This window comes from Xiphophorus hellerii, chromosome 22 (assembly GCF_003331165.1).
Source record: "Xiphophorus hellerii strain 12219 chromosome 22, Xiphophorus_hellerii-4.1, whole genome shotgun sequence".
NCBI classification, from domain to species: Eukaryota; Metazoa; Chordata; class Actinopteri; order Cyprinodontiformes; family Poeciliidae; genus Xiphophorus; species Xiphophorus hellerii.
In genome coordinates this window covers 13,922,258-13,939,059 of record NC_045693.1, presented here as the reverse complement: position 1 = coordinate 13,939,059, position 16,802 = coordinate 13,922,258, and the positions used below count along the sequence as shown (strand labels likewise).

The 16,802-nt window shown below is 36.2% G+C and overlaps 1 protein-coding gene across 2 annotated transcripts; it reads right to left on the bottom strand.

Moving 5' to 3' along the window:
* Positions 1-1,150: 1,150 nt before the first annotated feature.
* LOC116713354 (inhibitor of nuclear factor kappa-B kinase subunit alpha-like) lies at positions 1,151-12,171 on the bottom strand. 2 transcript variants are annotated; one of them, XM_032553497.1, is made up of 22 exons: positions 11,897-12,171; positions 10,415-10,537; positions 10,228-10,322; positions 10,000-10,117; positions 9,848-9,917; positions 9,667-9,755; positions 9,476-9,565; positions 9,266-9,390; positions 7,846-7,953; positions 7,603-7,738; positions 7,306-7,506; positions 5,870-5,972; positions 4,625-4,748; positions 4,400-4,551; positions 4,248-4,309; positions 4,047-4,156; positions 3,788-3,837; positions 2,997-3,105; positions 2,737-2,884; positions 2,581-2,633; positions 1,919-2,018; positions 1,151-1,511 (listed from the first exon to the last, which is right to left on the bottom strand). In XM_032553497.1, the coding sequence occupies exons 2-22, from the start codon at positions 10,517-10,519 to the stop codon at positions 1,458-1,460; spliced, it is 2,202 nt and encodes a 733-aa protein (XP_032409388.1). In that variant the 5' UTR covers positions 10,520-10,537; positions 11,897-12,171; the 3' UTR covers positions 1,151-1,457. The 2 variants fall into 2 exon arrangements, with proteins under 2 accessions (XP_032409388.1, XP_032409387.1); XM_032553496.1 differs by having other exon boundaries at positions 11,910-12,171.
* Positions 12,172-16,802: the final 4,631 nt, after the last annotated feature.

Here is a 16,802-nt window from a genome sequence, read left to right as displayed (position 1 = left end):
GAATCCTTTCTGAGATCCGGATCTTTGGGCGCAGCTCACCTTAAAGAACCGGGTCTTTCGGCTCCTGAACGGCTTTTTCTTCTGTACAACACTTGATGCTTAAAGTGAAAGCGTAAGTATGCAGGTAGAAGTTTGTTTTTCTAAGATGAGAATATTTTTGAGATTGGGTAAGTCTAAACGTTAATAGTTAACCTTTTAACTCCTGAAAGAGTGTTATTGTTTTCATCCTCGGAAATGTTCTCCTTTTTGTTTTTCAGTGGAGATAAGAGTAATCATTGATGATGCATTGAAGATATATAGTTATCAGAACCAGCCAATTTTCTTTCGCTTTGCTTTGAATGCTAATCAGCAAGTCAAAAAGTAAAAATCTTCCTTCCCCCCTGCCTTTTCATTAATTGCATCCAAACTAAGAACTGCCACCATTTGGGCTATAAACAAATCATTCAATAGCACATATTGTTCGATGCACTTTTTTCAGTTTGATAAAAATCAGGAATCGTTAGTGACAATTTAAAGAATTAATGAGAATAATCTTTTCCTGCCTTTAATTTCTGCCTGATTCAAAACTACTAATCGAATAAACTAACATGTAGCACTTTTTTTCATTTTTATGCATAATAATCAGCTGGGTACCCTATATACTTTTTGTACATGGTTCATTCTTTAAATTACTCTACTAATTTGCACATTTCTTTTAATCAGACTATGTTGTTTTTAATAACTGCACAGTATTATTTTTCTTATATTGTACATTTGTCCACACTGTATAGTCTCTTACTCTTGATTTTATATGGTTTGTCTTTGTGAATATGAATGCTCCCGTTTACCTTAGTCTGCTGCTTGTACACCTGAATTTCCCCACTGTGGGACGATAAAGAATATTTCCAATCTATTGTAGTCTATATAAATTTTTGCTGCACCTCACATTCGTTCTGCAATCTCAACCCTTTACAGCCCAGAAAGGTATTTCACATGATTTCTCATGAGATGTTTATGTCTCTTATATTATACTCATTCTTTTAACCTAGCATTTTGAATTTTTTTCATCTCCTTTTAGTATATGAATAACTTTCTGAAAATATTGCCAGCAGCCTTTAATTGGTTTGCATATATAGTTAAAAAGAGAGATAAGCAATAAAGAAAACAGAGGTGAATTATTGCATGTTTTCAACATTTATAAAACTCTCTTCACATTTCACCGTGCACAGTTTTATCGAAAACAGTGTCTAACTAAAATTAATTTTGGAAAAAATAAATACGTTCTAGCTGAAAACATTTGTTAAAATTCTGTAATATATGAACCTAAAACATGCATAGCTTACTTTGTCAGGATGTTTTATATATTATTGTCTTATAGGATTCATGGTTATTACACAACTCAAAACAGAAAGATGTCAGATAGTTTAACCCCAGGAAAGACACTTTTCAAAGCATACATTCTTTGAAAGCTTTTAGAGCTACTGAGAATCAACTTTGTTTGCTCCAAACTCAACCCAGCTCCAGTCTTGATCCTGTGGAGAAAGAAAAAAACTATTAAAACAGCACTTACCAACAACCTTTCACTTATGTTAACACTGGTTTGCAGAGTCAGACATCTGCATTTTCATTACTTAAAAAAAACTAACTTCAAATTTAAGTTTTACTGAAATATACATATAAAAGGTTGATCATTTTTACTGCATTAAATTAGAAAGGTGTCTTCTTGCAGTGAGAAGTAAAAGTGTTTCAAAAAGAAATCTGTTCAATCCCCTACAGCTATTTTAAAAAAATCTAGGCTCAGACATCCTTTTTTTTGAGTGAAAAATGAACTCAGACAGAAATTAGGAGTTGTGTGCCTAACTTACTTAATCGACCCACTTCCCTACCTGCACTACTTCTACGCATCAGTTAGCATAATGATTAGCTACTTCGTACTGACCATAACACTTTGCTTCAATTCTTGGGTGGCATCTTGCATCAGGGATGTAAGATGATTCAGATAACGCTGATTTTCATCCAGAAGTTGTTGAACCGTTTCACTGAAAAACACAAGAGACTAAATATGCAGGACACTCTCTTTTTTTCAACAATATAATAATTATAAGACCAGATCCCCTGCTGTGTGGTTATACTGATATTTGTGAAAGAAGGAAAGCAAAAACAAGCAAACAAAAAAACACACAACAGCACATTAAAGATTTAGTTTTTTCACAGGATGCAACACTCCACACTTATTAAACTAATAATTTACTATGGTATCATATTATTACTAATACATTTTAAAAATCAAACAATTAAATACATTTATTCAAAAAGGAAAACTGTGCAAAGACTTTAGCTACTAGAGCAGCACTTATTCTCTTCCTGTAACATTTCACAAGGTTGAATAGCATGAATAGAGGGAGGGACCTCTGGCTATTTGTCTTTGTACAGCATAGAAATAGAAATATCCTTTATTGTCCCTCACTGTGGAAATTCAGAAGCACCAATAGCAAAGTGAAAGACAAAGGGAAGCATGTAAATTCACACAAATGTAAAAAAAATAAGAAGAGAAATAATATTAATAGCAGCACAATAACATGAGCATTTAATAGATCTTACCCGTCACTTGGCTGTTTTTGTTTAAGTGACGACAGCTGAGAGTTGCTCTGAGCCTGCAGACAAAACCACGCACTTTGTAAGGTACAAAGCTACATGACGACTAGATTTCATATTGAAGATTTAGCAATATTTATTGAGCTTTTATGACATACTTACACAAGCAATCTTGAGAAGGAACCAGAACTCTTTCTGTCTCTTTGTTTGCATTTGCATCACTTCAGTTTCTGCAGCTTTGATGTTCACAACGGCCTTTTCTAGTTTAGGGAACAAATCCACGATGCGCTGCTTACACATTAGGATCGCACTACAAAAACAAACAGCCCCAAAAAGACAGAAACACAATAAAATGTCAATTCAGCTGCACTGAGATTTACTAATCTGTTTGTGTACCTAAATAAAACACTTGAGTAAATTACCTTAGATGAGTGTAGAGGTCTTTTAAAGCTCTGTCCTGATTCTGAACCGTTTGGAGTATTGTCCGCACCATGTCTGAGCTATCACTGTAGCCATGTGGAGGGTCGTTACCTGCAGGAAACATGTTAGTTATTTTAGTAATTCAGTTCAAAAAGTCAGATACATTATAAAAAGGAATTACACACAGTTGATTTTTTTATTTATTTTGTTTCAGAGTGTAAATTTAAAGTGTAAATTCGATGGTAATCACTTAAAGATAATTAAAAACCAAAATTACATAAAACCAATGGGGAAAAGATTAAAAGCTCTTATGTCATTGCCATGTTATTGCTAACACAATCACAGGGAAAATCACTATCCATCAGCAAGTAATGGACACCATCCACAAGAAAGTTTACACATTAATAGAAAGTTGAGTGGAACGAAAAACTGCGGCAAAAAAAAGTTGGGATAACACCTCAGTGTATCACAGTCCAACTGCCTTCTTTAACCCAAAAGCTGAATTAAAAAGAGCTCTTATCAAGTATAGAATAGATATTTCATATACATAAACACACTTTAAGTAAGTTGACAGTTTTGTATTAAAAGTTCTCTTTTCATTGGTCTTAACGTAATTTTGGTTTTTAATAATCCATAAAACATAATGTTGAAACTAAACTGAAATAACTGCTATGTAGAATTCTGTCTAATAAATAAATCATGATAAAGCATTATTCTATTAAATTCTATTCCATTATTTTCAATTGCAGGTAGCTGAAATTTGACGTTTTGAATCTGTAACTTTTGTACTAACTTTTGCATTTAGTTTTCAGTTGCTTGTAGAGTTCGACAGCCTTTTCTTCACTGGAAAAGAGACAAACAGTAAACAAATGAGCACAGTGTGCTCATTTGTTTGTGTCAGGCTTGACATTTGTCAAACATTTTTATAGCTTTTTAAAGTTTTTATTAGGCATAATCACTGGATTAAACAATTAAAGTCAATTGACAGAGAAGAAACTATTTCATAAATATATGGACACTTGTAAAAAATAACTAAAAAAAAAGCTACTTACAACTTCTCCATCACATCTCCTTGTCTCCTGGCAAACGGACTCCGCTGCAGCTCCACGATTTCAGAGTGTAGCGCTAATATCTCTTCATCAAGACCCGACACGTTTGCAACCTACAGCACAAAATATCCCTTAGCACTGATTTTTATTTTCTTCAGAGCATTGTGTTGTGTTATGCCACCATGATGTTTACAGATTCCATACCTGTGTAAACCCATCAGCTTTCTGTTCATTTTCTTGCCATGCCCGCTGCATCTTCTCCGAGGCTTCACATAAACACACAGAAGCAGGAAGTTCACTTGAGTTTTCAGAAAAACAGTTATGCGTATCACAGGAAGAAATGAATCACTACTGACAGATGCCGCTGTTGCTCTGCTTGGTGTATTGCTCGAGATCCTGCTGGATGCTGGTCTTAAAGATGGCTAACTTAGCGTGGAGCTGCTGTGAGTAGGAGAAGAGGCGGTGCTTGTACTGCGTCAAGGTTGAGTTGTAACGCAGCAGACTTAACCTGCAGACATAGAAATAATACAGTAAGCAAGTTTGAATGAGTTAGTGTGTTTAGGGCGTTTTGAGGCACTTACATTGCAGCTCTCTGCCCCTGGTACAGCCGCAGGTAGTCCTCCTTAAGACCACATATGTAGCTGAGGGCTTCCCCCCACACCTTTCTAAGAGGAGACAGGGGCAGCTGTGTCTTTGTTTCCCTGACTGAGCATAAAACAGGAGGCATAAAAAATAAATGACACTGTTACAGACACCTAATTATTATGAACGTGGCATTTAAAGAATGTATTATAAATGAATAAAAGGAACCAGAGCAGTATTCATAGATCCGATTCAAACATGGTACTACCATCCTGGGTAATTCAATTGAATCCATCAAGAACTAAACCAAAGTGTGAAAGCACTCCAAACATTTTATCTGACCGACTGACATTAAATCAGATAAAATGCTTCCCACTTTCAAGTCAGAAGGGATTTCCAAAAAATATTTGCATTTTCTAAATCATACATTGCTCATCTTATTCTCTGAATTTTGTCATTGAAAAAACTCTACAAAATCACAGCATGACTTGTTGGAGAAGAATTAGGAGGGACAGGTGGTGAGCTGCTTGCCAACAAAAGTATATAAGGTCCGGGAATTGTTTGTGTTTTTATTGGCCATATCAGAGAAATAAAACTACCTTACTCTTTTTAACTCTAGATTATAGTAGACATAAAAAACATCATAATAAAAATGTCACAACGCCATGAGAAGTACAAATATTGGTCAAAGGTAACTGCCTACAAGTGACGAAAGAAGTAAATCAACAGAAAAAGAGAAAAATGATACAAGATATACAATTCTTTGAACTACAATGATTTCAGTTTCTTTAAGAGCGCAATAATCCAAAGTTATATGTCATCAAGGTTTTCATTTCCATTAAACTTTCTTGTATTTTAACCAAATTATATATCTCAGTGAACAATAAACTTGTGTAGAGCAGCTGGCAGCAGTCTGATGTTTTACTGTTGTGGAAAAACTGAAATGCAAATGCAATTTTGTTGTTGCTGCTCCACTGTATGGAGTGACTGTGTGTTTATTTGCAAGTAAAGCAGGAAACATGGACCTGACAATTCAGGTCAGATTATAATAATGTGTGACTAGGGAGGCTTGACTACCGTCATCTAAATCAGTCAGAACATGTATTCATGTCATGTCTGAACAACGCCTTATAAAAGGTCAAAATCTTGCAGATTTTACACAATGAAATATAAACTATTTCTAAAATTTAACTGTCAAAATTTTCCAGAAGTAAAAAAAAATCCTGTTGAGTAAAATGTCTTACCGATAAAGTTAACACTGTCTGGCAGGGGTCTGGCAGTCAGGGGTCCTGAGTACTTGGTAAGGCTCTTATCAAACAGGAACACTATGGAGGCGTCCCAGCCGCGCTAAAAGTGCCAAGAAATAATATTTTTTTTTAAAGAAAAAACAAAATAAAGACACTGACATTAGGTGCAAGTCTATTCTTAGTTTTTGAAAAAGTAATAGAATTTAAATGTACATTGCCCACATAATGTGGAGGTAATTTATTTTTAAAAAATTACACTGGCCAGATAGTCAGAAGGAAAACAAATTGTAGTCTATAGTTTCCATCAGGGTTGGAATGGCACACAAAAAAACTAAACGAACAACAACAACAACAACAAAATCAGTTTGGTATTTACTTTAGTTTGATTCAACCAAGATAGACAAATAAAAAGTAGATACGATAGAATTAACAGGGAAGGGAGAAATGGAAGGAGGGGAAAATGGATGGAATTTTGTAATTAGACTGTTCGGACATTTGAGAATAAAATCTCCTTGGAGTTGTTTTGATATTAAGACAATCTAGTGTACAAGCTATACTTGAATGCTCCATGAAAGGGCAGCTGTTGGGAACTTTCCTCTGGTCAAAGAGACTGGTCATGATTGAATCTGATATGCTGTGTAGCATTTTGGACTAGTTCAATGCTGGAGTCAGCTGGATTTGGACTCTAGCTGATACCAGGAATGCTAACATTCAGGTTGACATATCTTCAGGTGAGTCATTCAGTTAAGTGCAGAACAAGCTACACAACTTATTACTGTTAAAAGATATTTTCAAGAATTCGAATGAGAAACCTCAATGTTCTCAAACAATAGAGTTTAGGAACAGTCCTGTCTGGTATTATTTGATGTCACTGTGGTGGAAAATTACTACAAGTTAACATCTGCTGATCATGTTATATGAAATGCTTGTGAACTCTCACCAAAAGAACTATTTGGGTTATATGTACTAGGTTGGAAGTTGTTTTCTATGGGTGCATCAGAACCAGACTGTCTCTCCCCTTGTTTTGAATTTCTTATCCTTGGTATAAAACTCAAGTGTTGTCTCTGCCAGGCAGAGCTTTTCATCCAGACCTAGTTTTTTCCACAACATCCCTTTTTAAAGTTAGTAGCAAACAATCTGCATATGTTCAGGTATAAAACAACACTGCGTTTATTTGGTACATGTGGGTACGTTACACCACGATTTCCATGCTTACTTCATATCCACTGCTTTGTTTGTTGTTGCAAACTAATCACACATTTTGTTCCTTTTCAGAAACACAAAGTTCCACAAAAACAAAGATAAATTCACTGCTTAAAATCAAAGACACAGAACAGGACAATTTTAACAACAAACATGTGCCTAAAGAGAGTGGACACTGTTTGCCATGGCAGCATAAGCAACTATATGTCTGACTTATTTGTGTCACATACCAAACCGTCTGGCAGACACTGCATGGGCGCCCACCGTGGGTCAAGGGAGTTTCCTGTCTCCAGCAGCAGCTCCTGACTCTCAGGAGAGATGTGTGCCTGAGTCTGAGCCTCCAGACGACGCTGCAGGCAGAGAAAACTCTCCTCAACACCCAAAACCATCGAGTGCAGCTGGGCTGACGTCATGTCCAAGACGTGCAAAACCTGAAACAACACAGGCAGAATGTTAATAGCTAGAGATTTGCTTGGCTGTAGTTTGGATAAAAGCTTTCAGGCAAAAATACTATTAATGTTTTCAACCTTCATGTTGAGAATTTTGTCCAGTAAGGTGAAACATCGTGGCTTGTTTGTTTTTGGATCCAGACCTCCGCCACGGAAAGCAGGATCCCAGAGTAGGAGCATCTGAAGGAGACACTCAATTGGCTCCAGTAGCGGCCTGGTAACACAGGCAAAACATACACACACTCATATTTGGGACACTAGTTTCTCACAATGAGGTAATCTACACTGGTAGATCAGAAAAAAGTGTATTTCTGTCTTTACTTGCTGAGGTTGTTGGGATATGACAGATGTGCCGAGAACCGAATTTCTCCATTCATGTCCTCTACCGCCATAATGTCTTTAAGGCCTTTGTTCTTGACTTTGTTTATCCTACAAAACAAAGAAAATATGCAAATGAAAAAAACATCCTAAATCCTTCAAAATGTTCAAAAGGAACCTTTCTATGACTCATATGCAGTGCTGGCTCCCTTATCTTCAATCACTTTATCCTCTTTCTGAAATTTGTTACAAGCTCTAAAAGTCGGCTCAGCTCCCAGACAGCTTGGTCACCATTACTAAACTTTTAGCAAGCCTATTTGACAAGCTCATGTACGCATCAAAAATAAAGCTCAACATGTATTTTCTTTAAATGACTGCAGAACATTCCAGCAAGTGGATCAAGGAACTGGAAGAATCAAACTCTGGCCTCGGGGCCAAATGTGGACAAGCGGCCACATCCGCTACTTCAATTCTTTTGGTTATCTTCTGGCAGGGTGTGCCACAATCCTGAGATGGAAGACTGCAGTCCTGTCTGGCCATATTTTATGGTTTTCATGCATCATGTCTCACCTCTTACTAGAAATGATTTATTTATCTGTTCAGAGTAAGAGAAGTACATTTAATATTATTTGGGTTTCTTAGTTAATCAACTCTTGAGTACTGCGATGTTCCTGCTGAATTATTTCATTCATGTCAAGAAAGACGTTTGGAAATTTTCTAACCTCTTATTTGCATGTTATTTGATGCCACAAACCATTTGGTTCTCCAATAAAAACATCATTGTGAAACGTGCATTTGGTTGGCGACAGTGTCACTGGTTGACACTGGAGACAGCATGAGGAAACAGCAGCATGTTTCCTCATGCTGCTGTTTCCTGGCAGCATGAGGAAACACCTGGACCATAAACAGGTTGCACAGGTAGTTTAACTTTGTTACAGATGACAAGTGTCACTGCCTGAAGTTTTGTCGTGTTTCTCAGCAGAGCCTAAACAGCTTGGAGAATATTCCACTCAACTTTCCAATCATTTATGAACAGCCAGCTTTGACAGCGATGACAAAGCTGACTGTTGATCCAGTCAGAGGAAGGAAAGTACTTTTGGAACTTTGCCTTAATGTCTCTCAGCTTTATCTGCCAGCCCAGCTGATCCAAAAAAAAAAAAAGACTCTCCAAGCTGACTGTCGTTGGGTTTTTCAAACAGAGACGAAACTTTACTGTTGGACCTAAACTCCTGAGCCTGACAAAAACAAAATGTGAATTTTAACCAAATGTTGCAACCAACATTTGGTTGGTTACACAGGATAATTCGGTGGACATCGTTACATTTTTATCAAAATTGATGAGTTGCTGGAAATGAACAATTCTACCTAACCTGGAATATTTTTAAGATCCTGAGTAAATAACGATTATGTATTATTGACTTACCACTGTACTGGCTGCATGTTGTGCAGAAAGGGTCTAAAACCGCAAATGCATTCAAAAATAACCGTCCCAAAGCTCCAGTAATCCACCGTCACAGTGTATGGCTTACTCTCAAACAACTCTGGAGCCTGCCACACAAACACAAGAGGTTAAGCTTAAAATTTCGGACTATTATCTGAGTAGACATCAGTCACTAATGCAACACTTACTTACCAGGTACTGAAGAGTTCCAACAAAGGATGTACAAAGACTTCCTTGATCCAAATCTTTTGCATATCCCAGGTCTATGATTTTATGGACAAGCTGCAGAGCAGAAACCCACATTTACAAAGTTAAGCACTGAACAAAGGAGTAACATTACACTACAATGGCAAAATTCATGTAAGACAATAGAAATTGCAGACCTTTCCACCAATCTCTTGCAGAACAATGTTCTCTGGTTTTAGGTCTCTGTGAATAATCTTATTTTCATGGAGATACTGGATACCAGAGCCTGTTTTCACAAAATAAAGTCAGTTTACATATATTATCAATATGTAATTTAAGTGAGCTTTTAATCAAACTGAAGGCAGATGAAAACTTTACCAATGTCACTCAGAAGTGACAGGACTTCACTCTCCTTCAGTCCACAACAGTTTTCTGGTTTATTCAGCACCTAAATAAAATCACTTGATCTGTTAAGCTCCAAAGTTTAAAAAACACTTATTTAAGTTCTTTATAAAACAATCCTTTGGTACCTTGCGTAGATCTCCTTTGGCACAGTACTCCATGGCAAGCAGAGGTAGGTCATTGAGAGCGATGGAGGTCACATCTTCTGGAACTTCTCTGGCCTGAACAATATTCACATGGTTCAGCCTGTAAAACAAAAATTGCAACAAAAATGTTGTTTGTTTTAAGTTTGAGATGTGGGGTGTAAATTATTAACACACTATATGATCAACGCAATCATACAATAAAACCCTTACTTCCTCATGATTTGAATCTCCCTGCTCCAGCGTTCTTTATTCTTCACATTCAGGTCCAGGCGGCAAAGTTTCACAGCAATCTTCTCTCCCGTCTCCTGCTCCCAGAATAGATGAGGAGTAAAATTTGAGAAGGATCAGCCCGGACTTTCTTCTCTTCGGGACAACAGATGGATTGTTTAAAACTTACATTGTGTTGGTACAGGTAGACATGCCCAAAGCCTCCCGTCCCGAGTCTTTCTTTATTTGTCCAATTGATGCAAGTCGGACTCTTTTTCAGGGCAGGACGCTCCATGGTGTGCAAATAATTCAACTGTAAACATTAAAAACCAGATAAGGTATTGCAAGTCCTGACAATGTGGGACTATAGTGTGAAGCTGATTCAGTGTTTAAGTAAGTTAAATCATCCATAACTCTATACACTCCCAAATGTTCATGGAGTTTAGGTGATCAGATTTGTTGTAGCTGTGCCTAAACATTGTAACAACCTGCCTCTTCACATTATGATGTCTAAAACTAACGTATATATTTTTTTATTTCTTGGTATTCAAGCCTAACTGAGTTATTTATATTCTCAGTCTGCAATGTGTTTACATGTATTCTCCTTTTTATTATTTTTAATTCTATAAAATGCCAATATGTTGAAGTCAACCACTGTTGTTTTTATAAACTTCTTCTTACTTTGGCTATTTTATGATGTAATTCCTATAGAAGCTGGCTGTCAATAAATGGCTGTGTCCAAGCATATGGATGGAAAGTTGAATGGAGGGAAAAAGTGCACAAGCAATAGGGATATTAGCAGCTGTAAGAGAATTGAGAAGCAAAACCCATTCAGATGTTTATGGATGCTGATTTCATTTTCCAGCAGAACTTGGCAAAGCTGGCGTAAGTGCCAATACCTGCTTTAATGATCATGGTATCTCTATGCTCTATAGGAAAGCAAATTTGCACTATCAAAATCCTATAGAAAATGTATGCAATACTGTGATGAAGAACGTCAGACCCAACAATGCAGATATGGTGGAAGCTGCCTTTAAAATAACCTGTTCAGGTGTGTCTTCTTCATGCCACGCCCCATTGATGAAGTGTTTTATGCAAAAGGAGCAGCAACCACATATTGTATTTACTGTATGTGGACATGCGTTGCAAAAGGCCAGCATTTCAGTTTAAAAAATGTTTTTTTGTGTGTGTGGAAAATATTCACATTTTCTGAGAAACAGCTGTAAGCCATAATAATTTAAACCGACAGTCTGTGTGTAAACAAACTAAGAAATTTGAGTTTCCCTTATCCTGTCAAACTATTGAAATAAATTCACTTTTCGATGACGTTTAATTTGTTGTGATTTATTGAGTTATGAAACAAATTTATGGCTTCACTCGTATAATCTTAAAGAGGTTGTTTGACAGTATATATTACTTGTCAAAAAAAAACAAAAAAAACATTTGTACAAGGACTGCTACTCCATATTTCACATGTAAATAACAACATTATAAAGATTTTACGTCCACAAAAGGATGCCACCTCAGACTTGGTGTTACTGGGGCTAAAAAGCTATTTTGGTCAGCTGTTATTGTAGCGCTCAATATCAGTATCGCTAAAGTTTAAAAACCTTAAAACGCCTTCATCACATTAAACAATAGACATTTTAAAGGTAACCATGGCGCTACACACCTTTTAAACTCACCTTTCCTTTGAGTGCAGAGTCGCCAAAAACAGTTTGTTGTTTCTGTCAGAACATCGTCTCTTCAGTTAGCTAACCATGTTGTTTACGGGTTCTGTTCATTTTAGTGTCTGTGTAAGAAGACGGTGCCCCGGCCAAATGATGACTTCACCAGATTACCATGACTTTAAAAGGTTTACCTATATAGTTTGTTGTTGTTTTTTGGGGAGAATTTACAGAGTGAGACTCCAGCGTCAGCGATAAAGTGAAAGTAAGGAGTGGAGCTCTGCGCATGCGTGTTTGGTGTTTCTGAAAAACGTGACATTTTCGGTGGTGCTACATTTGACACGCGTGTTTTTGTTTTAATTGTTGAGATTTCTTATTCTCTTTTGTCTCACATTCAAGCAAGAACTGCATAACAAAGAGTACATAAACTCCATAAGCAGTTCCATAAACAGTTTATGGAATAATTTATGTTCCATAAAAGTTCAAAAGTAGTAACAGAAAGTTACTACTTTTGAACAAACTTTTTGTTACTACAAAAGTTAGGAAATTCCCCAGCAATTACAAAGACGAAGAAGTCTGGCACCGCCACTAGGTGACGCCAAATTACACGTTTTGGGTCATTACAAACCCCAAATCTCTACTTTTTATTCACTTAAAAGTAAAAAGTGGCCATCCGAGAAATTAATCAGGTAACAGTGTAAAAGTATTTGGTAAAAAGGCAATTACTCGAGTACTGACCATTAACATCTACTTAGATATTAAAATTTTATTTTAATAGTTCATATAAAAATGATGTGATCAGAAAGACAAAACTGTAAAATTATGTAAAGATTTAGGAATTTTAAAGACATAAAAAAATACAAAACACATGATTTTGGAATAAATTTAGGTAAAAATACAATTTTATTTTATTAACTTATCAAACAAATACTTAGAATAGATTAAAGTACTTGCAGTGACAATATATAGTCTTTAATGTGTGTCCACTTGACTTTAAAATGGGTTAATAGACAATGGCATTGCAACATAGAAGCTTGTGTAAAGAAATAGTTTCACTTTAACATAAACTGTAGGTGAACTTGTTTGTCTGGTGCATTTTTGGCTATTTATTCAGTAAAGTAGCCAGACATTTAACTCAAACTACAAGTGTTGATACTTTATAATATTATTACTCAATCAAAAGTCTAAATTATGGTGCAGTGGTGGCATAGGGGATAGTGCGACCCACGTTTGGAGGCCTTGAGTCCTCGACGTAGCCGTCGTGGGCTCGATTCCCAGACCCGGTGATATTTGCCGCATGTCTTCCCCCCTGTCCTTCCCCTTTCCTGTCAGCCTATTTTCATATAAAGGGACAGTAGAGCCCACAAAAGACCCCCTGGAGAGGTAAAAAAAAAAATTATGGTGCAGTAAAACTACTCAATTTTTTTTTTCCTAAAAAGTTACTCAAGTAAATGTAACAGTAAATATAGCTATAGTCTGCTGGTGGTTCATTAACGTCTGGTGGTAGTCATGAGAAATCTTGGTCTAAGTGATTTAATAAATACCTACAGTAGAAAAGATTAATGTTGTTAGGATAATATTTAAAAAGTTGCCTGTGAAAATGGAAAAAGGTCTTACCCAAAATAATAAAATCATTCCAAGTTTTTGACATATTGCCATGAAATGATGATGAATGTCCCAGCTTGATCTGACTTAACTTGAGTGAGAAAAAGAGGTGCTTATTTTCAGTATATGTAAAAATCCAGTTTCAACTGGACAGGCAACTAAAACATCAACTAACAGAGTGATTCTGATCTAATGGTAAATTTAAAAACAGTTTTGTCAGACATTAAAAATAAGCCCCAGCTATGTCACTGATAGGAAAATTCTCAAGAAAACAAACCCCAATAGAAAATAAAAAGTGGCTTTGGTGGGTAGCGCAATAACCACTCCAGAAACTGAAGGCAAAACGGAAGCTGTTCATTTACTGACAATAACATATCTACAATCACCTTTACTTCATTGGAAATTTCTCAAAAGGCAAATGTGGGTGAGAAAGATTAAGAAGTGTTAAGGATGAATCAGACACAAGTGCTTTTAGCCACATGCATTCATGGCTGCAAGTACTCAGGTAATTAAGAGGCACGCTTACGACGCAGAGTTTAAGCTCAAGGCGATCAGTCACGCAGTAGAACATGGGAATAGAGCAGCAGCGAGAGAATTTAACATGAACGAATCAATGGTGCGGAAGTTTATGGACTTTTCCAAAAGTCCATAAAGAAATGATGTGAAATTAACATAAAAAGGAGCAGAAGTTAATGGTAATTGTACTTTCACTACTAAACTTAAATAATGTCATTTTTGCTGCGTTAGCCAGATTTCAAGTTTATGTGCAATAGATGTGTTAAATTTACAGCTGATTCAGTTTTTCAGAGGAACTTCAAATTTCACAATGATAAACTAAACAATAAGCTCATCACACTTTTCAAGAATATGCCGTCACTCACAAAATGTGATGACTTGCCTTGAATTCTGTTCTACCAGCTGGTGCAACAAAGTCCAGCTGCTTTCTTTGTCATGATGAAAACAAATGTTATGCAAATCATCTGTGATGTTGATGCAATTAATATTTACTTTAAAAAAGTGATCTGAGGGTTTGGGCTCCATTTCAATTTTGAATATGATGATATTGTGCAATTGTTTCCAAACTTAGCCAATTAACCTCATGTTTAATTATTTTATGGCCACAAATATTGCAAATAATAAGTCAGTGCAGTTTATTTATGTGTAATATCTTTTACTAAAAAAAATACTACAAAATAATTCATATTTAATATGCTACATCATATATTGAAACTAAAACAAGAGCATGGAGGTTGTGTGTGTGATGGCGATGGCAATATAGCAGATTAATTTATTTCTGGCTTAGAAGTGGACAAAAAGAAACTTCTACTTCCGGCTTCCAGGAGATGTTTTGTTCAAGCATTGCTTAAGGAAGTTCAGCACATAATAGTTTTATTTTTTTATTATTTTATTTTTTAGAAAAGATACATTTGCAGCATTCAACAGTAAAAAGGTGAAATACAGGTGCTGTTGCATATGTGGGAACCAGAAATTGACATGAAGACACAGGCTTTTTTAATCACCATCTGGCATTAAATCAGACTAACCTTTTATTGTGTTAAATCACTTAGTAAAACCAAAATTATTTATATTTGCTAAATGCAAGAACAACAGTAGATTTTGTTGTTTTATTTTATATTGCTTTCTTTATATTTGTTTACATACATTTCTGTAGTATTTGGTGAAATTTCTTTTCAAACTACTAGTGGAGCCACCACATTGTTTTTTTTCTGCAGATGAGGGAGGTGAGAGAGATTGCTGTCGATAGATGTTTCACTATGACACATTCAACATACCGTAAATAACCAACAGTGTTCACAACTGGAAAATGTGGTTGCTGTTGTTGTGGTCAAAATTGATCTTGAGTGGGTGCTGAACCGTTTCTCATCAAGTTTTTTCCAGCAAGACAAAAAAGAGAAACTGATAAACTGAAACGTCAAAGACACTAATCAACTTACAGTATAGACGTCTAAAAATGCATCTTTGTAATGCTGCATAATATATAAGAAAATCTGAGAGTCGTAATGTAACATTTGCATTTGTCTGGTTATTTGCTTTGCAAATGTTGCTAACCTGCTGGATCTCTGCCTCCTAGTTCTCCTCGCTGACTAGAGCGATGCAACATAAGCAAAAAGTCTTTTTCATAGCTTTTTATGAAGATTCTTTGGTGAGCCTCAATTAGACCAGAGGATGTGTTAGACGAACTGGCCTTGCTGCCTGTAGAGTCCAGTTGTTTACAGGATGTGAAATGAGGTCACGCGTTGTTCACCTTTTCCCATTGTCTTGTCTTTTATGTTGTTAACTATTGCTGTTAGTTATATTCACAATAGAGTGTTCACTAGGGATTATTTTTCCGTTTAGATAAAATATAATCAAAATCTGATTTGATAAAATATTTTATCACATAAAAAAAATAATCTGGTGGGAGCTATGGCAACCCACTTGCGCTCTGTGTGACCGATAGGTCAAACACTGAGTATCCTTGCACAAACCACTGACAGTAGTTTGCTGGTATTTTTGTCCATTCCTCCTGACAGGAATGGTGTAATTCTAGGTTTGCAGGATGCCTTTAAAGCCATTTTTAATGTTTTGGTGGCACTAGTTACCATTTTTCCAATAGTAGTTGGACAGGAGGTAGGGCAGAGAGAGAAGGGGAAGACATGCAGTAAATGATAGAGCTGGGAATTGAACCTGGGACCACTGCATTGAGAACTCCAGCCTCCCCAGGTGGAGTGCCAGCTCTACCAGTGATCCACAAAGCACCCAATTTTCTAACTATTTCATTTTTCTGAAAAGGAGAAGCAGCTAGATCTCTCTTGTGAGCAAATAGAGAAGCTGAATCATGTGAGTTTATTTATAATGTGACTCAGAATGAAATTACTTGTTAAAAGTAGTTCACTGACCTGTTCTACGCAACAGTTTCTAAAACGATGGATGTAATCATGAGCACCTTTTAAAAGGTGTGAAAATGATGTTTGCAGATGACAGGTGATAACTGTTTATGAACAGGAATATTTTTTCTCTCTCTCTTTTTGAGTAAGAAGGGCTAACTAAAGAAGTTGTATTCACACTTTTACCCAGATAACTTGCAGTTCGCTGTACGTATCCTAATTCTGTAAAAATAATTTCCTCAGAGGCATTAGTGACATTTTTCCTTTCTCCTTGTCTATCAAAGCATGTGTATGCTTCCTGCAAAAATCTAGATGGGCTAGGTTGAATTACAAAGGAAGAACACAATAGAAAATCTCAAAAACTTGAATTAGTTTTAAGTTTACTGGGAATTTCTCATGTCTTAAACCTGACTTAAAT